General features: G+C 40.8%; 1 protein-coding gene across 3 annotated transcripts in view; it reads right to left on the bottom strand.

The window, feature by feature from the left end:
- Positions 1 to 347: 347 nt before the first annotated feature.
- The window catches only part of NEDD4L (NEDD4 like E3 ubiquitin protein ligase), a 202,659-nt gene continuing 187,743 nt past the window's right edge, over positions 348 to 15,263 (bottom strand). For all 3 annotated transcript variants that reach the window (XM_072858758.1, XM_072858755.1, XM_072858759.1), the window contains 7 exons: positions 13,767 to 13,840; positions 11,112 to 11,172; positions 10,640 to 10,699; positions 9,976 to 10,083; positions 8,969 to 9,065; positions 8,295 to 8,367; positions 348 to 5,928 (listed from right to left, as the gene is read on the bottom strand). In XM_072858758.1, the coding sequence (XP_072714859.1) occupies positions 5,826 to 5,928; positions 8,295 to 8,367; positions 8,969 to 9,065; positions 9,976 to 10,083; positions 10,640 to 10,699; positions 11,112 to 11,172; positions 13,767 to 13,840 (576 nt within the window). In that variant the 3' untranslated portion in view covers positions 348 to 5,825. The remainder of the gene's footprint in view (positions 5,929 to 8,294; positions 8,368 to 8,968; positions 9,066 to 9,975; positions 10,084 to 10,639; positions 10,700 to 11,111; positions 11,173 to 13,766; positions 13,841 to 15,263) is intronic.

Raw genomic sequence — 15,263 nt, forward strand, 5'->3', positions numbered from 1 at the left:
CTGGGGTGGCTGTGCACCAGGGACCAGCATCGCTGTAAACTTTTTTCAGGATACATTCTTATTCAGCTGAAAACTTTATACATGTTCCTGTTTCATGAAGGCAGTGAGGATCATGGGGACAAAGCTGGGAACCACTTTTACAGAAGCTGAGATATGTGGATGGAGTGTTTAATCACTTAAAAATAAAGTGGGTACAGATGGGACTGCACATGGGCTCCCCCAGCCACATCCCAGGTTGGGAAAGCCTTCTGGCAAATTGTGACCTTAAGGTATTGGTTTTTAACAAAACAAAACAAAGCTTCACTTAGACAAAAAAATGTATTTGAAGTATAAAATGCTGTAGTTTCTGTAATTATTTATTAAATATTTAATTAAGTTGCATCATTTCATTACAACAACTTCATTTTGTCACATTGAGCTCTTGCTGTCAGGAAAACAAACTACACTTTCTTTCACTGCTCCTCAGAAAATAAATGGAAAAAATGACTTTTGTCCATAACCAAATCCTTTCCCCACAGTGTATCAAATCCAACCACAGTTTAAAGCTGTATTAATTGTGAAAATGAGCATTATTTATAAGTAGTACTTTGAAAATTGATTTTAAGGTAGTTTAGCATAACTTTGAATAGCCTTCTAGTATGAGGTGATTTTATAAAACAAATTATTAAACAGTGTGAATTTAATCTGGAATGTTTGACACTTTTGCATGTTTGGAAATATTAATAATCTCAGTTTTAAATTTGATTCATAACTTATGTTCACAAACAGAGAAGATGGCAACATCATCTTCTGGAGTTTTCCATTTGGGTTTTGAGAATCATAACCTATGCACTACTGCGTGGCTGTGGCAAACCTGCCATGGAGACAGATGGTTCATGTGCCTCTAAATCCAACAGAATGGCTTAAAGTATAAAAATGCAATGTGTACTGTTGTATGTGGATGCACACTGTGTATGGGTTCACAGCTAGATAGTAAAAAAAATCCAGGAAAAAAAAGCAATGTCTATGTGAAAATAATACAGAAAAGGAGAAACGTAACATGTAAGTGGAGGATAAATGTGGACAAAAGAGATCGTTAGGATTGTGCATCGATGGACAGGTGACCAAGTCTGGTCCGTGGTGGTGTCTAAGGGGGTTCTAGGCATGCTGTGCCAGACCCGATGGGTAGGTAACATTAATATGGTTAGATTCCAGTGTTGAAGCTTCCCATGCATTTCAAACACGCATTACTTCTTAGTGCAACATCATAACAGATGGGTGAAGACTGTAGGGTTTTTTCTTTGTTGTTGTAATTTTTCACACAAAAGGAAAAGTTTTAAATAAAAAGGTAAGAAAACTAATGTACATTTAAGATGTCCAATCTGGTAATCTACCCTTTTTCTACTATACAGACTGATAATTAGCCTTGCAATCACATGGGTATGAACGATCACTTAATTTTTAACTCTTAAAAGCGCAGTCTAACTATGCAGCTTCCCCTCCCTGGCTCCCTAGTTGTTGCAATGCCTGTCCCTTTAGCATCATGTAAAATGCTTTGGGACTTTACATGATGGGAACAGGACAGGGCTGAGCATGCCACAACTGCAGCGCGTCCCTCGGGGTGCAGGACAGGCACTAGCTGTGCACTTAGTACTTACAGCAGCATCCTCTTGCTAATTTATCAGCACATGTGTCATGCTAGCATGGTGGTCCTCTCACTCAGAATTCACAAGAGGGAGAGGTCAGTGTGAGAGACAGAAAGAAGATGAATTTTGTGGTAACAGGTGTGTGTTTTTGTTGTGGTGTTTTTTTGCTACTTTTGGACTGAAAGATAAAAAGCAGCAGTTTCCAGCAGCTAGGCATGCAAGCAGGAGTCGATGCAACTGGTATGGTGTACATGAACTACAGCCTTCCAAGGCACAGATCTGTAAGCCTTAATGAGAACAGGAGGTGACAGCAGATCCTGTATTCTGTATTGTGACTAAAATTTTTATGCATTATTTGCCCTAAGGCTTCTTAAGAACAAACAAGTAATGGTTTAGGTACCACCTTCATGATTACCATTTATTAACCAAAAAAAAGTAGCTGACTAGAACCTTTTAAAGTAGTGTTGAGCCATGGTGTGGTGGACTAACCTGCCAGTATATGGGAGTGTACTGTGTTAAGAAAGGCACAGTACTATGGGGTACAATCCCACTGGAGCATTAGCTGCTTTGTGTTTTTAGATGTTTTAAGTAAATGACACAGAGCTACCTTTTTTCCTAGATGGATTCCTTCAAATGTAGCTTCAGGAGCTCCAGAAGGGCTCCTCGATGGAAAGTCTGGGATCCAGCTCAGGATCTTGGTAACAGCACTAGGGCTTTATGTTAAGAGCCCTGCAGAAGAAAATCCATTTCCTCTGCAGCTGCCGCTTCGCACAGCTAAGGCTGTTTACCCAGCCTCGTATAGCCTATTGCAAAACTGAAGGTAACTTCCCAGCTTTTGTCATAGCGGTGAAGATCTTAACTTTTTGGCTGTGGGGTGTATCTATCTGCCTGAGGGTTTAGCCATCAGCATAGCCACCAATAATAAAATCTGAGTTGCATGGGTATAGTATATTTTAGCAGGGGCTTACGCCCCTGTAACTAGTGTGATGCCAAGCCTGTCAGTAACAGCCTGATAGTTCTAGCTAAGGGGAGGGCTTCTGATACCCGCAGCAAAGGGACTGGGCTGAGCAATTCCCCTTGCTCATCACTTGTGAACACTGACTCTGGGTTACTTGTGGAGCCCAACGAGAAAAGGACAGTTTCACTTCCATAGTGAAGGAAGGGAGCTGTAGGGCACCAGTAAAGGCAAAACACAGTGCTGTGGCCTTGTAGCCCTGCTAACTTGGGTAACAAAAAGTAATGAGCTGGCTTACTGCTATGTTCACCTGGGCTGTTGGGGATAAGGCCTGCATGGAGTGGTGAACAAACTGGTTCCAAAACAAAGCTCACTCAGACAGCTGTGCATCGTACTGCATTGGCTCCACAGCGATGGTAGGTTTGCAGTGCAGGCGAGAGCTGTGGCTGCAGCGTCTAGGGCACAAGAAGCACAAACAGCATTTATTTAGCCCTTCGCGTTAGTCGCAAGAAAGCCAAAATCGCACAAGTTTCAGGATGAGCTATGCGGGTCTGTCGGGGCACTGCATGCTGGGCCCCATCAATGCTGCCCGAGTGAGCTCAGGTCTCTTCATGTGCTCAAGTGGCATACCCTGGGGGAGTCAAGGGCTTTCTTTTAGTATCAAACTGTGTCCTAAAAATGAAAACCCCTGCTCTAAAGTAAACCACAACAGTCCAAATGCACATTAATTACAATTCATACAGTGGAATTCACCTCGCCATTTTAATAGCTAACGAATGCTTTTGGAGTGTCTGTCAGTTTGTGAGGTGAGTGGACCTGAAAAGATGGTAAGCTAAGTCATTCTAAATTTTCTTAAAAAAAAGAAAAAGAATCCAAACAACAAAAATTTCCCTTCCAGTCAGATGTCACTATGTAATTCTAGATGGCTGAAAGGGCTTTGATGTAGACAAGTATTAGTAAACCTGTTTTAGAAGCTGAGGGTGAGGGGAGGGAAGGGACCAAAGCAAGATCACAAGAGAAGTGGCAGATTCTTAAACACAATCTGACTTCTGGTTCTGCCTCAGCTGCGCTACTGCTGGGCCACTGCCTTTGTCTATGCCTGAGGTCCACTTCAGTTTCACAACCAAAAAAGTCTCTCAGGAGTTCTTAAGGTTCTGATACATGGCCCTGGACACAAACAGAGCCTCCAACTGCACCAAGAATCCTCCAGGTTAAGACAGAAAGAAAACAAACTTGGGAGTATGACCCTTCCCTCAAGGGAGTCCCTCTTAGCACCAGCTGTGCCTAACGTACTGAAGGTCAGTGGAAGTACCTGGATTTACTGCCTTCTCTCCACCTTCCCCCAGCTACAGGATCAGCACAGTGATTCTCTGTCTACTCGGATGAGTCCCTTTCTCATGTTCAAGCTCACTCATCAAATGTAAAAGGTCAGAAAGGAATGTCAGGAAACTTAACAGAAAATGAATTGTAACCTGTGTTCAAATAACAAAATAACCTCCCTCATGTCTATTAGCGCTTCAGCTTTTTGCTAGCACACAGGCATTTGCTGAATGTTAGTATGAATGTCACTGGCATTCAGGTGGCTTTCCAGCATTACTGTGTTACAGTTTCTGCAGTGTGGCTGTTACTTCTTGGACACAGACTGTACTTGCCAGCAGGTGTTGGAGAGGGGGTAAGGGCAGGGCTAGAAAAGCTGTTGGCAACCAGGTGAAATGTTGTTTTGGCATGCGGTCTCATCTTGCTTCATAAGCATTAAATGGGTTCTTGGGGAACAAGCCTATATACAGGTAAGTATGCGGGCAGAACTGGCAAACCTGAACGTGAAATTGCTGGAGCCGTACCCTCAGACCTGCTCTAGTAGTTCTGTAACCATTTAACTCCAGTGGATCAAATACAAATCTTTCACGTTTAATCCGTCACAAAAGAGATGCAACTCAGACATTATAGTTTAAGCATGCAACATGTCATAGGTAACAAAATTGATTAGATAGCAGTGTATATTAAATAAATCTTTGTGATTAAGTAAAAAATAAATCACAAAAACAGTTGCTGAGGAACATGTCTGCAGGCTCAGCTCTACATCTGTTTGTTTTTTTTCTTTTATACATCAGCAGCAGCCAAATTCACAACTGATAGATATTGCACCAGAAAGACATGTGCGGTGAGAAGGAATATAATCACATTAATGTTTATGATAAAAACAGATATGACTTCCATGTGTTACATAAAGTGCCTTTAGAGTTGGTGCAGTTAGAAACAAACAAAACCCCATTGTTATTTAGATATCATTAGCAAATGCATCCAAAGAGGAGACAAAACAGACCTGTTTTCCATAGTGCCAAATCGCATAGTGCCAGGTTTCATTCAAAATGCCTCCGTTGCAAACAGTAGAGAGGAAAGGATAATAATAAAAGAATCACTATACAAAGGTGACGACAGGGTTAAGCATAGTTTCCTAAAGTGATTAATGCCAACCCTACCCCAAAACGCTTGATAGTACATGTAAGTATTACCAATAATGAGGCAATTTCTTTACTGAACATGAGATTTGGCATGCTATGTTATGATTCTCCCTTGACTTGTAACTATTCTAATATTTATACAAAAATGCAACATCCAGTCCAGACTTCTGGATACAGAAAAATATTTATGTGCTCACTGAAAAGAGCTGCTCTCCATGTACAGCCCAGGTAGAGGAACTTTCCAGCGTAGCTTTCTCCTGCTTTCTTAATGGTTTGGGAACACAAGGCTCAAGATGTGCTTTGAAAAAAATGACACTGGCATCAAGTCTAGTATGAAATTAAGAAAAATGCTCATTTTTCCAAGTACGTGATATTTAATTGTAATGAAATGAACTAAGATCGGAAAATGTCTAAATCAATTAAAAAGTAAACATGAGGTGTAATACTATACCTGTAAAATGATTAATTCCATTCATTGTCATTAGAAATTATGTAAAATATTTATTAAGGGCTTTGCCTACAGAGGCACAACATAAATAGAGTAAGTCCTGCTGAAATGTGCTCAGAGTTCACGTTAAGCAGTTGGTAATCTGCTGCGGAAACGCCAGAAAAGCCGCCTGCAGACCACAGTTCAAATGTCTGGATTCAGGCGACTGCACCGCCGAAGGGTTTGCTCCATGAACCAACGCTGTGCAACTGTTCCGCCACAGTCACTCAGAGTCCGTTAGCCAAATGCAAAGGTGCAAGCAGAACTTGCTTGAAGGGGGGAAAAAGGTCGACGCGTTAATCCACTCCTTCAAATCCTTGAGCATTTTCAACGGCCATAAGTAGCTTCTCTCGCAAATCTTCAAAAGATTCATAAAGAGGTAAGTCTAGGCGATTAAAGCTGAAATTTAGAAGGAAAAGAATCATTTAATAACCCATTGAAAAATACGTGATTTTGAAGGAATAGAAAACATTAAATAACTTGGGGGCCTTAACAGAGGAAGTCTCTTATTGCCCAAATGGGGCAACGGCCATAGCGCCCTTTGCAAACCTCGCCGGCGCTGCTGCCCCCAGCCCTGCCTGTACCAATGTGAGTTTTCAGAAGTACCTGGGTGCCTCCTTTCTCTCCAAAGTCAGTTGGTTAGAAACCACTTAGGAAAGGGGAAGGACCAACAGCCCCCCCAGATTTAGCTGACTGAACACATTTCATCTTTGTCCAAAGGCTGGTTTCCTAAGACTCGGCAGAGTTGCTCTGAATTTGAAGGACAGCCTCGCTACCCTCTGGGGAAAAGAAGGCGACACATCCAAAGGAAGGTCTTGAAAAGGTCCTGTAAAGTCTAACAGATAACTGAAGTGTAAAGAGGATGGGTTGATTTTGGAGCACGTTTTGGGTTTTGTTGTTGTGGTTTTTGTTTTTTTTTTTTTTTTTCAAATAAGACTTTTTATTCTATAAAATGATCATCTTTACGTAAAGATCACCATTCTGTACTAATGTTCCAAAAATTAATTTTCCTCTACAGCACAATTTAAGTTACCTTAAAAAAGCCATATTCTTGATGTGCAACAGAGCAAGACAAGATTTATATTGAATGCTTTCAACATTTGGAAATTCTATAAATTAGGATTAAATTATGTCAGCTGGACTGTGAGCTCACATTTTTAGTGAACTGCCCAACAATTTATGGCCTTTATGTAGCATGGAAAATGAGAAAGGGAAAATGGTGGTGAGAGGAAAAGCTGCCTGCAGTGTGGGGATACCTGAAATGGAATCACAGCACCAAGGAAAAAAAAGGCATCAAGCCCTATTTGTACAAATGGTCGTCTCGCTTTTCCAACTCCTGGATATCCTTCAATTTCTTAGTTTTCCAGAAGGGAAGAGGAAGAGGTGATACATTTAAGACATACAAAAGAAGGCAATGAAGTGTATTAGCCTTACAAGGCAAGGCACCATTTTTCCTTCCAGTATGCTCTGTTAAACTCCTGCTGCCCTTTTAACAGTCTCTCTTGGACAGTTTATTACCTATCCTATATTTTTCAAAGCCTTCAGACTGAGAGAACAGAAAAGAACCAAGCTGATGTTTTTAACCTTCACAGAAAAACCACTAAAGCCCTAAGACACAATTCCTCTTGCTGTTTGTTCCTACCCCAGTTGGACAGGAACCACAAAACAGAGAGCTGCTCCCACCCTGCCTTTGCCGCTACTCTGCGGTATCGTCGAGGAGTCACCGGACTTCTCTGTAACTACATACCCTTACCTGTAATGTTTGCTCGTCATCTCCCAGGGAAGTGCAGGGGCGATTATAAAGTTTTCCAGACATGAAAGGCATCGGGGCACCATTAGGTGTTTGTGGTGGAAAGGACTGCAAGCTGAACAGGACGCTCAGCCAGCAGGACGGACGTGATGACAATCTGCAAGATCCTGGGACTTTCCCCAGCAGGCACTGAGGATCCCGCTCCCACATCCAGCACAACATTGAAGCATGCAGTACAGTCTCTGTGCTGTGCTTCACCTGCTCTGATTTGGATTGTGTTGCAAGTACCTTACGTGAGCGGATTCTTAGGTATTTGATATGGGGAAAAGTCTTCTAGCAGAAGGGATTCAAATTACTTCCATTTTGTAAGAACATCAGTTTAACCGGCCAGCGCTTAAAGCACTTTGCAGCTTCAAATACGATAGTTAACATGTGGTACACATGGGTAGCAATTTCTTCAAATGGCATATAAAATAAAGTGGGGAAAAGCTATCTCTTCTAACACACGTTTTAACATGCAAGCAGTTACTAGAAGAAAAGTCCTGCGTTGAAAGGGTTACTTGGAATACAAGAAAACAGCCTTAAAAGTCTTTATCAGAAAGGCTATGCTGGGAAGAGTTTATTTTGGATTCATTTACCTGCATTGACTGCAGAACACCTACACCTACTTACTCTCTTAACGCAGCCTTTCACGCGTCCATGAGAAGGCAAACTGTGCTGATTAGGAACCGTATGCAGCAATGGCACGGGACTGAAGCTGAGCCCTGCTACCTCCTGGAATTCTGCCTCTTACATGCTGCAGCTGCGTGTCAGCAGGCAAGCACTAACTGTTCTTTGCCTTTCACATACACACCTACACACACGCGTGTGTAGGTTTCAGAGTATCCCATTTTATAAAAAGCTGTATGATCCGGAGCTAAAATATGCCAGAGAGAAGCACAGTCATCAGTTTCCCCCTTCCTTGGCAGTGTAACAACATAGAAAAGCTGTATAATTTTATGCTTTTATGACTTACCATGTGTGAGCTCTGGGCAGTTTATCAGGACTTCCCCATTGCTCTATTGTAAACAGCTGAGGACCATTTGAACCTGGTTGAAAATGAAAAGGATATGCAATATAAATTGCTGGACACTCCCTAAATACTATTTTAAAAATTAAATGTCTGCATAAATTGGAGGCTAGATTTTTCAACTGGTACAAAATACCCAGTACAAACTCTCTTAATTAAAGCTACATTAAAGGAAACAGGAATGTGGTTATTTATTTCCAAGTCCACTTAGCTTGTGAAGTTTATCTAGTGACCTTGGCATAGAGTACGTATAATGCAAAAGAAGTAAGCTCAGCCCTTAACACAGAAACACTGAAGGGCTTGGTTAAACGTGCATTCTCTTCTTCGTGTGACATGAATGGGATTCCTGGTGACAGCCAAAATTTTTTCCGTGGGAGCTAGGAGAGCGCCTACATAACACTCATGATGTACAAAACTGTACTCCTCCTCAGTGTCTCCCCCCGCCCCCATTCTCCGGTGCTCTTGGAGAATGGAGCAGAAGGAGAATTCTTACGTGGGGTCAAAGGGTGGCCATGACTAAATTTCAGTCGTGCCCTGGTTTTCTCGCCTCTGTTCGGAAGCGGGCTGTACAGCCATTCTACAGGTGAGTGTAACCTGCGGGCAGTCGAAAGGAAGCTCACCGTAAAGTTCAGCAAATCCGTTCATAGGCACGCGTGACGTCCCAGTAACAAACTGCAGTAATCGAATCCGCTTTTCAGCATCCATCAGTAAAACAGCCTGTTGACAAAGACACACAGTCAGTGTCTTGCCGCTCTCACAGCTGCAGATATCATTGTTAAAAACCAAAACAAAACCTGAGTAAATGATCTATACTAGACTGCAACAGACAGACAACTCGGAGACACCATGCAGGTCACGCACCAGGTTCTCTCTGATGAAGTAAGAGCATCCTTTTCCAGCTGTCACTAGGCCCCAAAGAGACCTTGCTCTGGCAGCAGCTGGGACCTACCAGGGCTTTTCGCCCACACGAGGTGGCTTTGCTATCGGTGGGATCGGCAACCTGTACCTGCCCGGCAGTACGGGGCACAGTGGGTGCGCTGCAATTGTAAATCCGTCTGGGGCAGAAGCAGAGATGACGGAAAAGCCTTAACGATCAGGCAGGCAGGCGGCCTGCCAAGGCTCACAGAACATCAGGTCAGTGTTGCACTACAGCAGGACCGCAGAGACAGGCCTTTTGGGACCACATCGCCCCTTGGACTGATACAAGTACACCGTCTTCGTGTATACCACCCATGGTCATGAAAATGACATAAGAAACAAAGTTTGAAGTGCATACATGAAGCTGTAAGATTCCGGTAGTTTTAAGAAAACCACACACCCCTTTGAAAAATCTACGGCTATTATGGGAAAAAGTATTTTAGCAGTTTTTCAGGGGACATATACTGTTCATACAAGTATTTTACTTCACAAACACTGCAAGACACTTTAGATAAAACCAAAGGTCCAGACTTCCCAGTATAGTCTCGTAATGAGTAGAGCTCTAAAGCTGTCATTTCCAACACGTACAGATGTGTTCTTCAGCAGTTGTCATGAAGAAAAATGATTTCATAACGGACTCCACAAAGCAATACAGGAGCTTCCACTTTCAGAAATAGCCAGGGAAGCCAAATGCGGTAAACAAGATTACCTTCCAGAACCACTGGATAACGGGATGATTTGGGCAGTAACCGTTTTTGTAGATTGTATGTTGTCTCCAGTCATTAACATCGACATCGCCAAGGCCACACATCAGTAACTACAAATGGAAGTAAATTGTTACGGTGTTACTTGAAGATGGTATGGTGTTATCCTGTACACTTTGTCAGAAAAACAAGGCTACGCTTTCCCTCTGTTGTCTGACCTTTTAAACAGCTAAGCAGTGCAAATATAAATGCAAACGTAAAGGAGAGTTGAGCTTCTCTTCAGGAGAATTCTCAATACCTCCTTTAACTGGAGAAACGCTGTACACTATGACGTACGTATGCTTTGTGTGACAGCATCTTTTATGGCATATTGCTCAAAATACGGCTGGTATAGGCATAATGGCATTAATCCAGTAAGCTACTTACATGCTTTTGTATGCACACTCTCAACCACCTCACTCAATAATTACATTTTTTGGTGCTTTTGTGTGATCAAGAGATTTATTAATTAGGGAGAAAAATCTCATTTCCCACGATAAGCAAAGCATCTTTGTCTGCAAATTCACTTATGATGAGTAAGCGATGACTGATGAGCCTAGAACGTAACGCATCTTTTTGTGATGGGCGTTACTGATCTGCTCTCTCTGGATGTCAATTAAACAAACTCACCTCTAGTTCATTTTCATCAAAAATTTTAATCAGATCAATAGGAAGAAGTTCTGTGAAGCCCTAAGAGAAAGCAAAGCAAAGTTAAAATTCTCATACCACATAAAATTAAGTTTTTATCAAACAGGATCTTTGGCTTCAGGGAAGCTAAGTGAACGACAGAGGACAAAGAAGGGTTTAGAAAAGTAAATACAAAGTTGCTGAAGTATGAGTCCCTAATTTAAAAAATTAATCACTAAATTATTTCAAGCTCAAATAATTTAAGCTTGAAAGAGAATGACCTTATTCTCATAAGGGAAAGATCATATATTCTTATACAAGGTAAAACCGTGAAATCATAAACCATACGCATTCCAGAACTTGGGCAGTTATGCAAAGCTCCCCATTCCCTTAGTGCAGACACTGATGTCCAAGAAGTCTGCATTTAAAAAAAAAAAGTATTTTGGGCAAAAAAAAGGCAGCTAAAGAACCTTACCTCCAAAAAAGCATTCATTTGTTTCTGAACTCTGTTTACAAACCTCCACTGGATGACCAGGCTATAGCAGATAAACAAAAACACATCAGCACGCTCATTAGAAAACTGCAAACTCTGTGTCTAGAGATTTTAGCAACCCTAACGGTTTCAGTTTCTCATTTACAACTTCAGTCACCCCCCAACCACACTCTTAAGGAGACTGAGCAGCTTTTTACGAATTGTTCAAATTTATCTTGTGTGACTGATCGAAATGTTGAAAAAAATCCGTGACTATGAACAAGTTATAGTACGAATATTTTCCCTTTAGCATGCAACACAAGCTCTACACATACACTTCCGTGTTTAGAGCTATGACTTTTCTGCATCACCAAGAATTTTTTAATGTAACGCTATCAGACGAGATGACATTAACCGTTTTGTTCCTATGGAGATTAACTCAAGGATGAACACGGCAAAAAGGCTTGCCTGTGGACTGAAACAGCCTACAAATTCTTTACTATGCTTTAGTTCTGTCTAAATGAGGCTGTAGTCTAGACTCTGGATGAGGTATTTACCGTTAGTATTAGGTACCTAAATGACTAGACGTTTTATTCTTCCAGAGCTCTGAGTAATTGACAATTCCCAACAAAGTCCACAAAATTTGAGGATAGATGCAATTACATATAACAGCCTGCCTATAAATAGAGATGAACAAGAACTGCAATATCAAAGGAAAAGGCTTGTGTTTCAGTGCAAACCACCTACAGCAGAAATACCTCACAGGCTCTAGAATAATGCTTTGGAAATCCACTTCCTCTCCTACTGAAGCACGTTTCATTCCTAATTTGCATGAGTATAGCAATTATAATGTTTTCTCCCCTTTGAAGAGGCACTAATTAAAAATGCCAGCAAGAATAGCTGAATTTATTATTTTACATTCTGGTAGGCAGAGAAACAGAGGAAGCTTAAAATTAAACCTAACAGCCTGTTTAGATTTGGCCAATTTTTGATAGCAACACTGGCATGGACATCACGGATCTGGTCCATGTAACCAGCAGAGAAGGATAACAGGATGGTGGCCACGCTGGCGAGCACTTTCTGGCTCATTTTAGCTTAGGTGCTTCGAGCCGCACCTTGGAGAAGCACGTTTCCTACGTGGGGATTTCAGGAAAACCAAGCAGTTAATTTAATTTACTCTATTTTTGTTCTTATATTGGCCAGTGTTTGTAAACTGAATTTTCAAAGGAGGCATTACAGCACTGGATACTGTTCATTTGACGGTTACTAGAAAATTCCTAGTGTGATTTTCTCATAATGCTTAAAGAAATAACATTGATTTTTAATTAGCAGCTATTTAGTTATTCGTTTCTGCAATAAACATTACATAATAAAATAATGCAAGCAAACCACCAGATTTTCTATTAGACAATGGTTCTTCACTGGCTACATGACATCCTGTCAGCACTACGTATGCTTGAGAATGCATCATTTGGGTGTTGAGACACAGAGGCAAAAAGAAAATTACATTTGTGACTACACCTGCAGTTTGGTGAGTTTTTTGTTGTTGTCTTTTCTTTTTTTTTTTTTTTTTTTTTTAAGTGTAACAACTAGAATAGTTCTATTATAATGGAATTCTGGGGAAAAATATTTGAAACATTTGAAGTTGCATTAATCATTTCCAAATGAGAGCACACAAGTATTGATTCTAACGGTATAAAAATACCGTGACTAGCCATGAAAGAATTATCTCGATGTAAACTCAACTCAGTTCTGAATTTTGGCCCACACATTTTCAAAGAGCTTTTTGTTTCTGCAGTGTATTGAGATGATGGAGATAAAAAAAGTTTATCATGTCTAATATTTTGCATCTGAAAACTAAAACAACAAAAAATATTTTTTTAAAAAATTCTTATTGTTCCACCATTACAGCCAAATCACTGTAACACAACGTTGCAAATGAGATCAACAAACACGTACAAAGTTCTCCTCTTAGAGGAATGCTTAAACATTTACAGAGTTCCTGAGTTCTTCCTCAAACGAAAACCACAATGGCAGGCAAACACGAACTCGATAAATTATACAGACATCCTATTTTCATTCTTTTTTCTAGATCCAGTTCAGTGCTCAGATCTGCACTCATTCTTGATTTGTGTTCTGCGACCTAGCAGTTCATCAGGAAGAGCTGTAAATCCTAGGCTGGAAAGTCATCACTGCTTTGGAGACTACAAAGCAGAGCAGGTTACCCGAGGCGCTCAGGCAACAGACAGAAGCAGGCATGAAACTGGGCAAAATTCACAGGTCCACTTTAACGTGACAAGCATTGCATCCAAGAGGTGCCCTTTCTTTTCAGTGAGTCATTTAGATGCAGATGTCTGTCATTCAGAGCAATCCCATCCCTTCCTCCTTGTTCCTCATGCCCACCCATCAAGAAAAGAGTCTCCTATTGCGTCACAGACTCCCCTGGTTAGCGTAATTCAAAGAACAGTCAAGGTTACAATTCAGACTGTCAAAGGACTAGGGTATAAACAAACTGTGCTAACAATCAGATTTTCTTTTCAAAGGATCTCTGATGATCTGTTGTAGTATGAACTACAGTAATAGCAGCAGGGTAAATACTAAGACAAGTGCAACTGTGCTTTCTTACACTCAGGATAAATTCCATAAATGTATACCTACTCTATATATTCCCTTTTGTTTTCATTTGTTACCATGATTTCAGACCCATTTGGCTTCAGGTCAACTTGATATGTCTGTATTTCAAAAGAAAAAAAAACACAACATGACATTATTTCAGGACACATTTCTCACAAAATCCACTCTCCTTGAGCAGCGTTTTACAAGTAGTATCAGAAAATTACTATGCCATAATAGCTAGTGAGACATCAAAACATTCCACATTTAAAGATGGCATTATTAGGAACAAATTATTATGCAATCACTTATAAGAACAAATTCTTATCATTAGCAAGTGAGCAAACCATTCAACAGCAAACTTTGAGTGCTGAACACCAGGTTCATTTGGGTAAAGAGAACATATATTCCATTTTAATAAGGGTAGAAAAATGCCTTCTAATTTTTCAAAACGCTTGAAAAAAAAAATTACCTAAAATCCACAGAGAAACTGTTTCATTAGAAGGCCAAAAAACTGAAGTAGAAAAACAGATTACAAAATGGTTAAGCACAAATTTGCTAGGGATGGTGTCACCGTGGGGTGTGAGATTGAAAGAACCAAATTCAATACAGTTCACAAGAAACTACAGCAAGTCCAAGCGATGTATTTATTTCTGAAGAAAGTGATTTCTCAGTAGGAATTCACAGAATTAAAGCTGGGTAGGTACCAGGAAAGCTAGAAGTTGGTAGCTTTTGTCAGTTCGTGCCCACACAAAACGGCTACCAAGCCGTACGCTCCATAGCTGCAGCTATAAAGAAGCGTTTTTCTGACTGCAGATCCTGGTGTTTACATACAGCATAGGCACAAGGCCGGATTAATCTCTTGTAAAGCGTGCGCGCTTGGGTGGGAGAGAAGGAAAGTCAAGTCTTTTGTTGCTTGCAAGTCATCGCTCTGTCCCAGTCAACTTGTTCCATCACTTCAAAACCATGGTTCCAGTGGAAGCAACCAAGACGTGACTCTGTGCACCCACATTCAGCCAAGCCTATTTTTAAAGCTGTTACTAATCTTTAATAAATCGGATGTTGTGGCTGAGTAACAGTAAGACAGTAAATTCACTAGCTAATAAATGGAGCTGGGAAAGGAGGAGGCTGGAAAGCTCTTTTCAGGACTGGATTAACACTGAATGCTTCAAGAGGAGAAAAACAGTACACCAGGTCTGTTTGAATAAATGTACCTATTACTGTATGGGAAATAAAAGATGACTATACTATTAAGGAAAAGTAATTAATAGGGAACCTACACACCTCTGAAACAGTCATTTATTCGCTCCATAAAGACCAGGGAAGACAGTCCAGAACTAATAAGGAAAAGGTTTGCTATACTGTCAAAGTTGAACAGGATAAAGTTATGAAGATCAAAGACAAGATGGCACAAACAGAAGGCTGCTTGGTGCTTGTTTCTTCCGCCCCACCAGAAGATACATTGCTTTTAAGAAACGAGAAACAGTATTCCAGAGCCATTAAGAACTTAGGAGAAATACAGACCTTTTCTTTCTCTGCTTT

Source organism: Ciconia boyciana, chromosome 4 (genome assembly GCF_034638445.1).
Source record: "Ciconia boyciana chromosome 4, ASM3463844v1, whole genome shotgun sequence".
Taxonomy (NCBI): Eukaryota; Metazoa; Chordata; class Aves; order Ciconiiformes; family Ciconiidae; genus Ciconia; species Ciconia boyciana.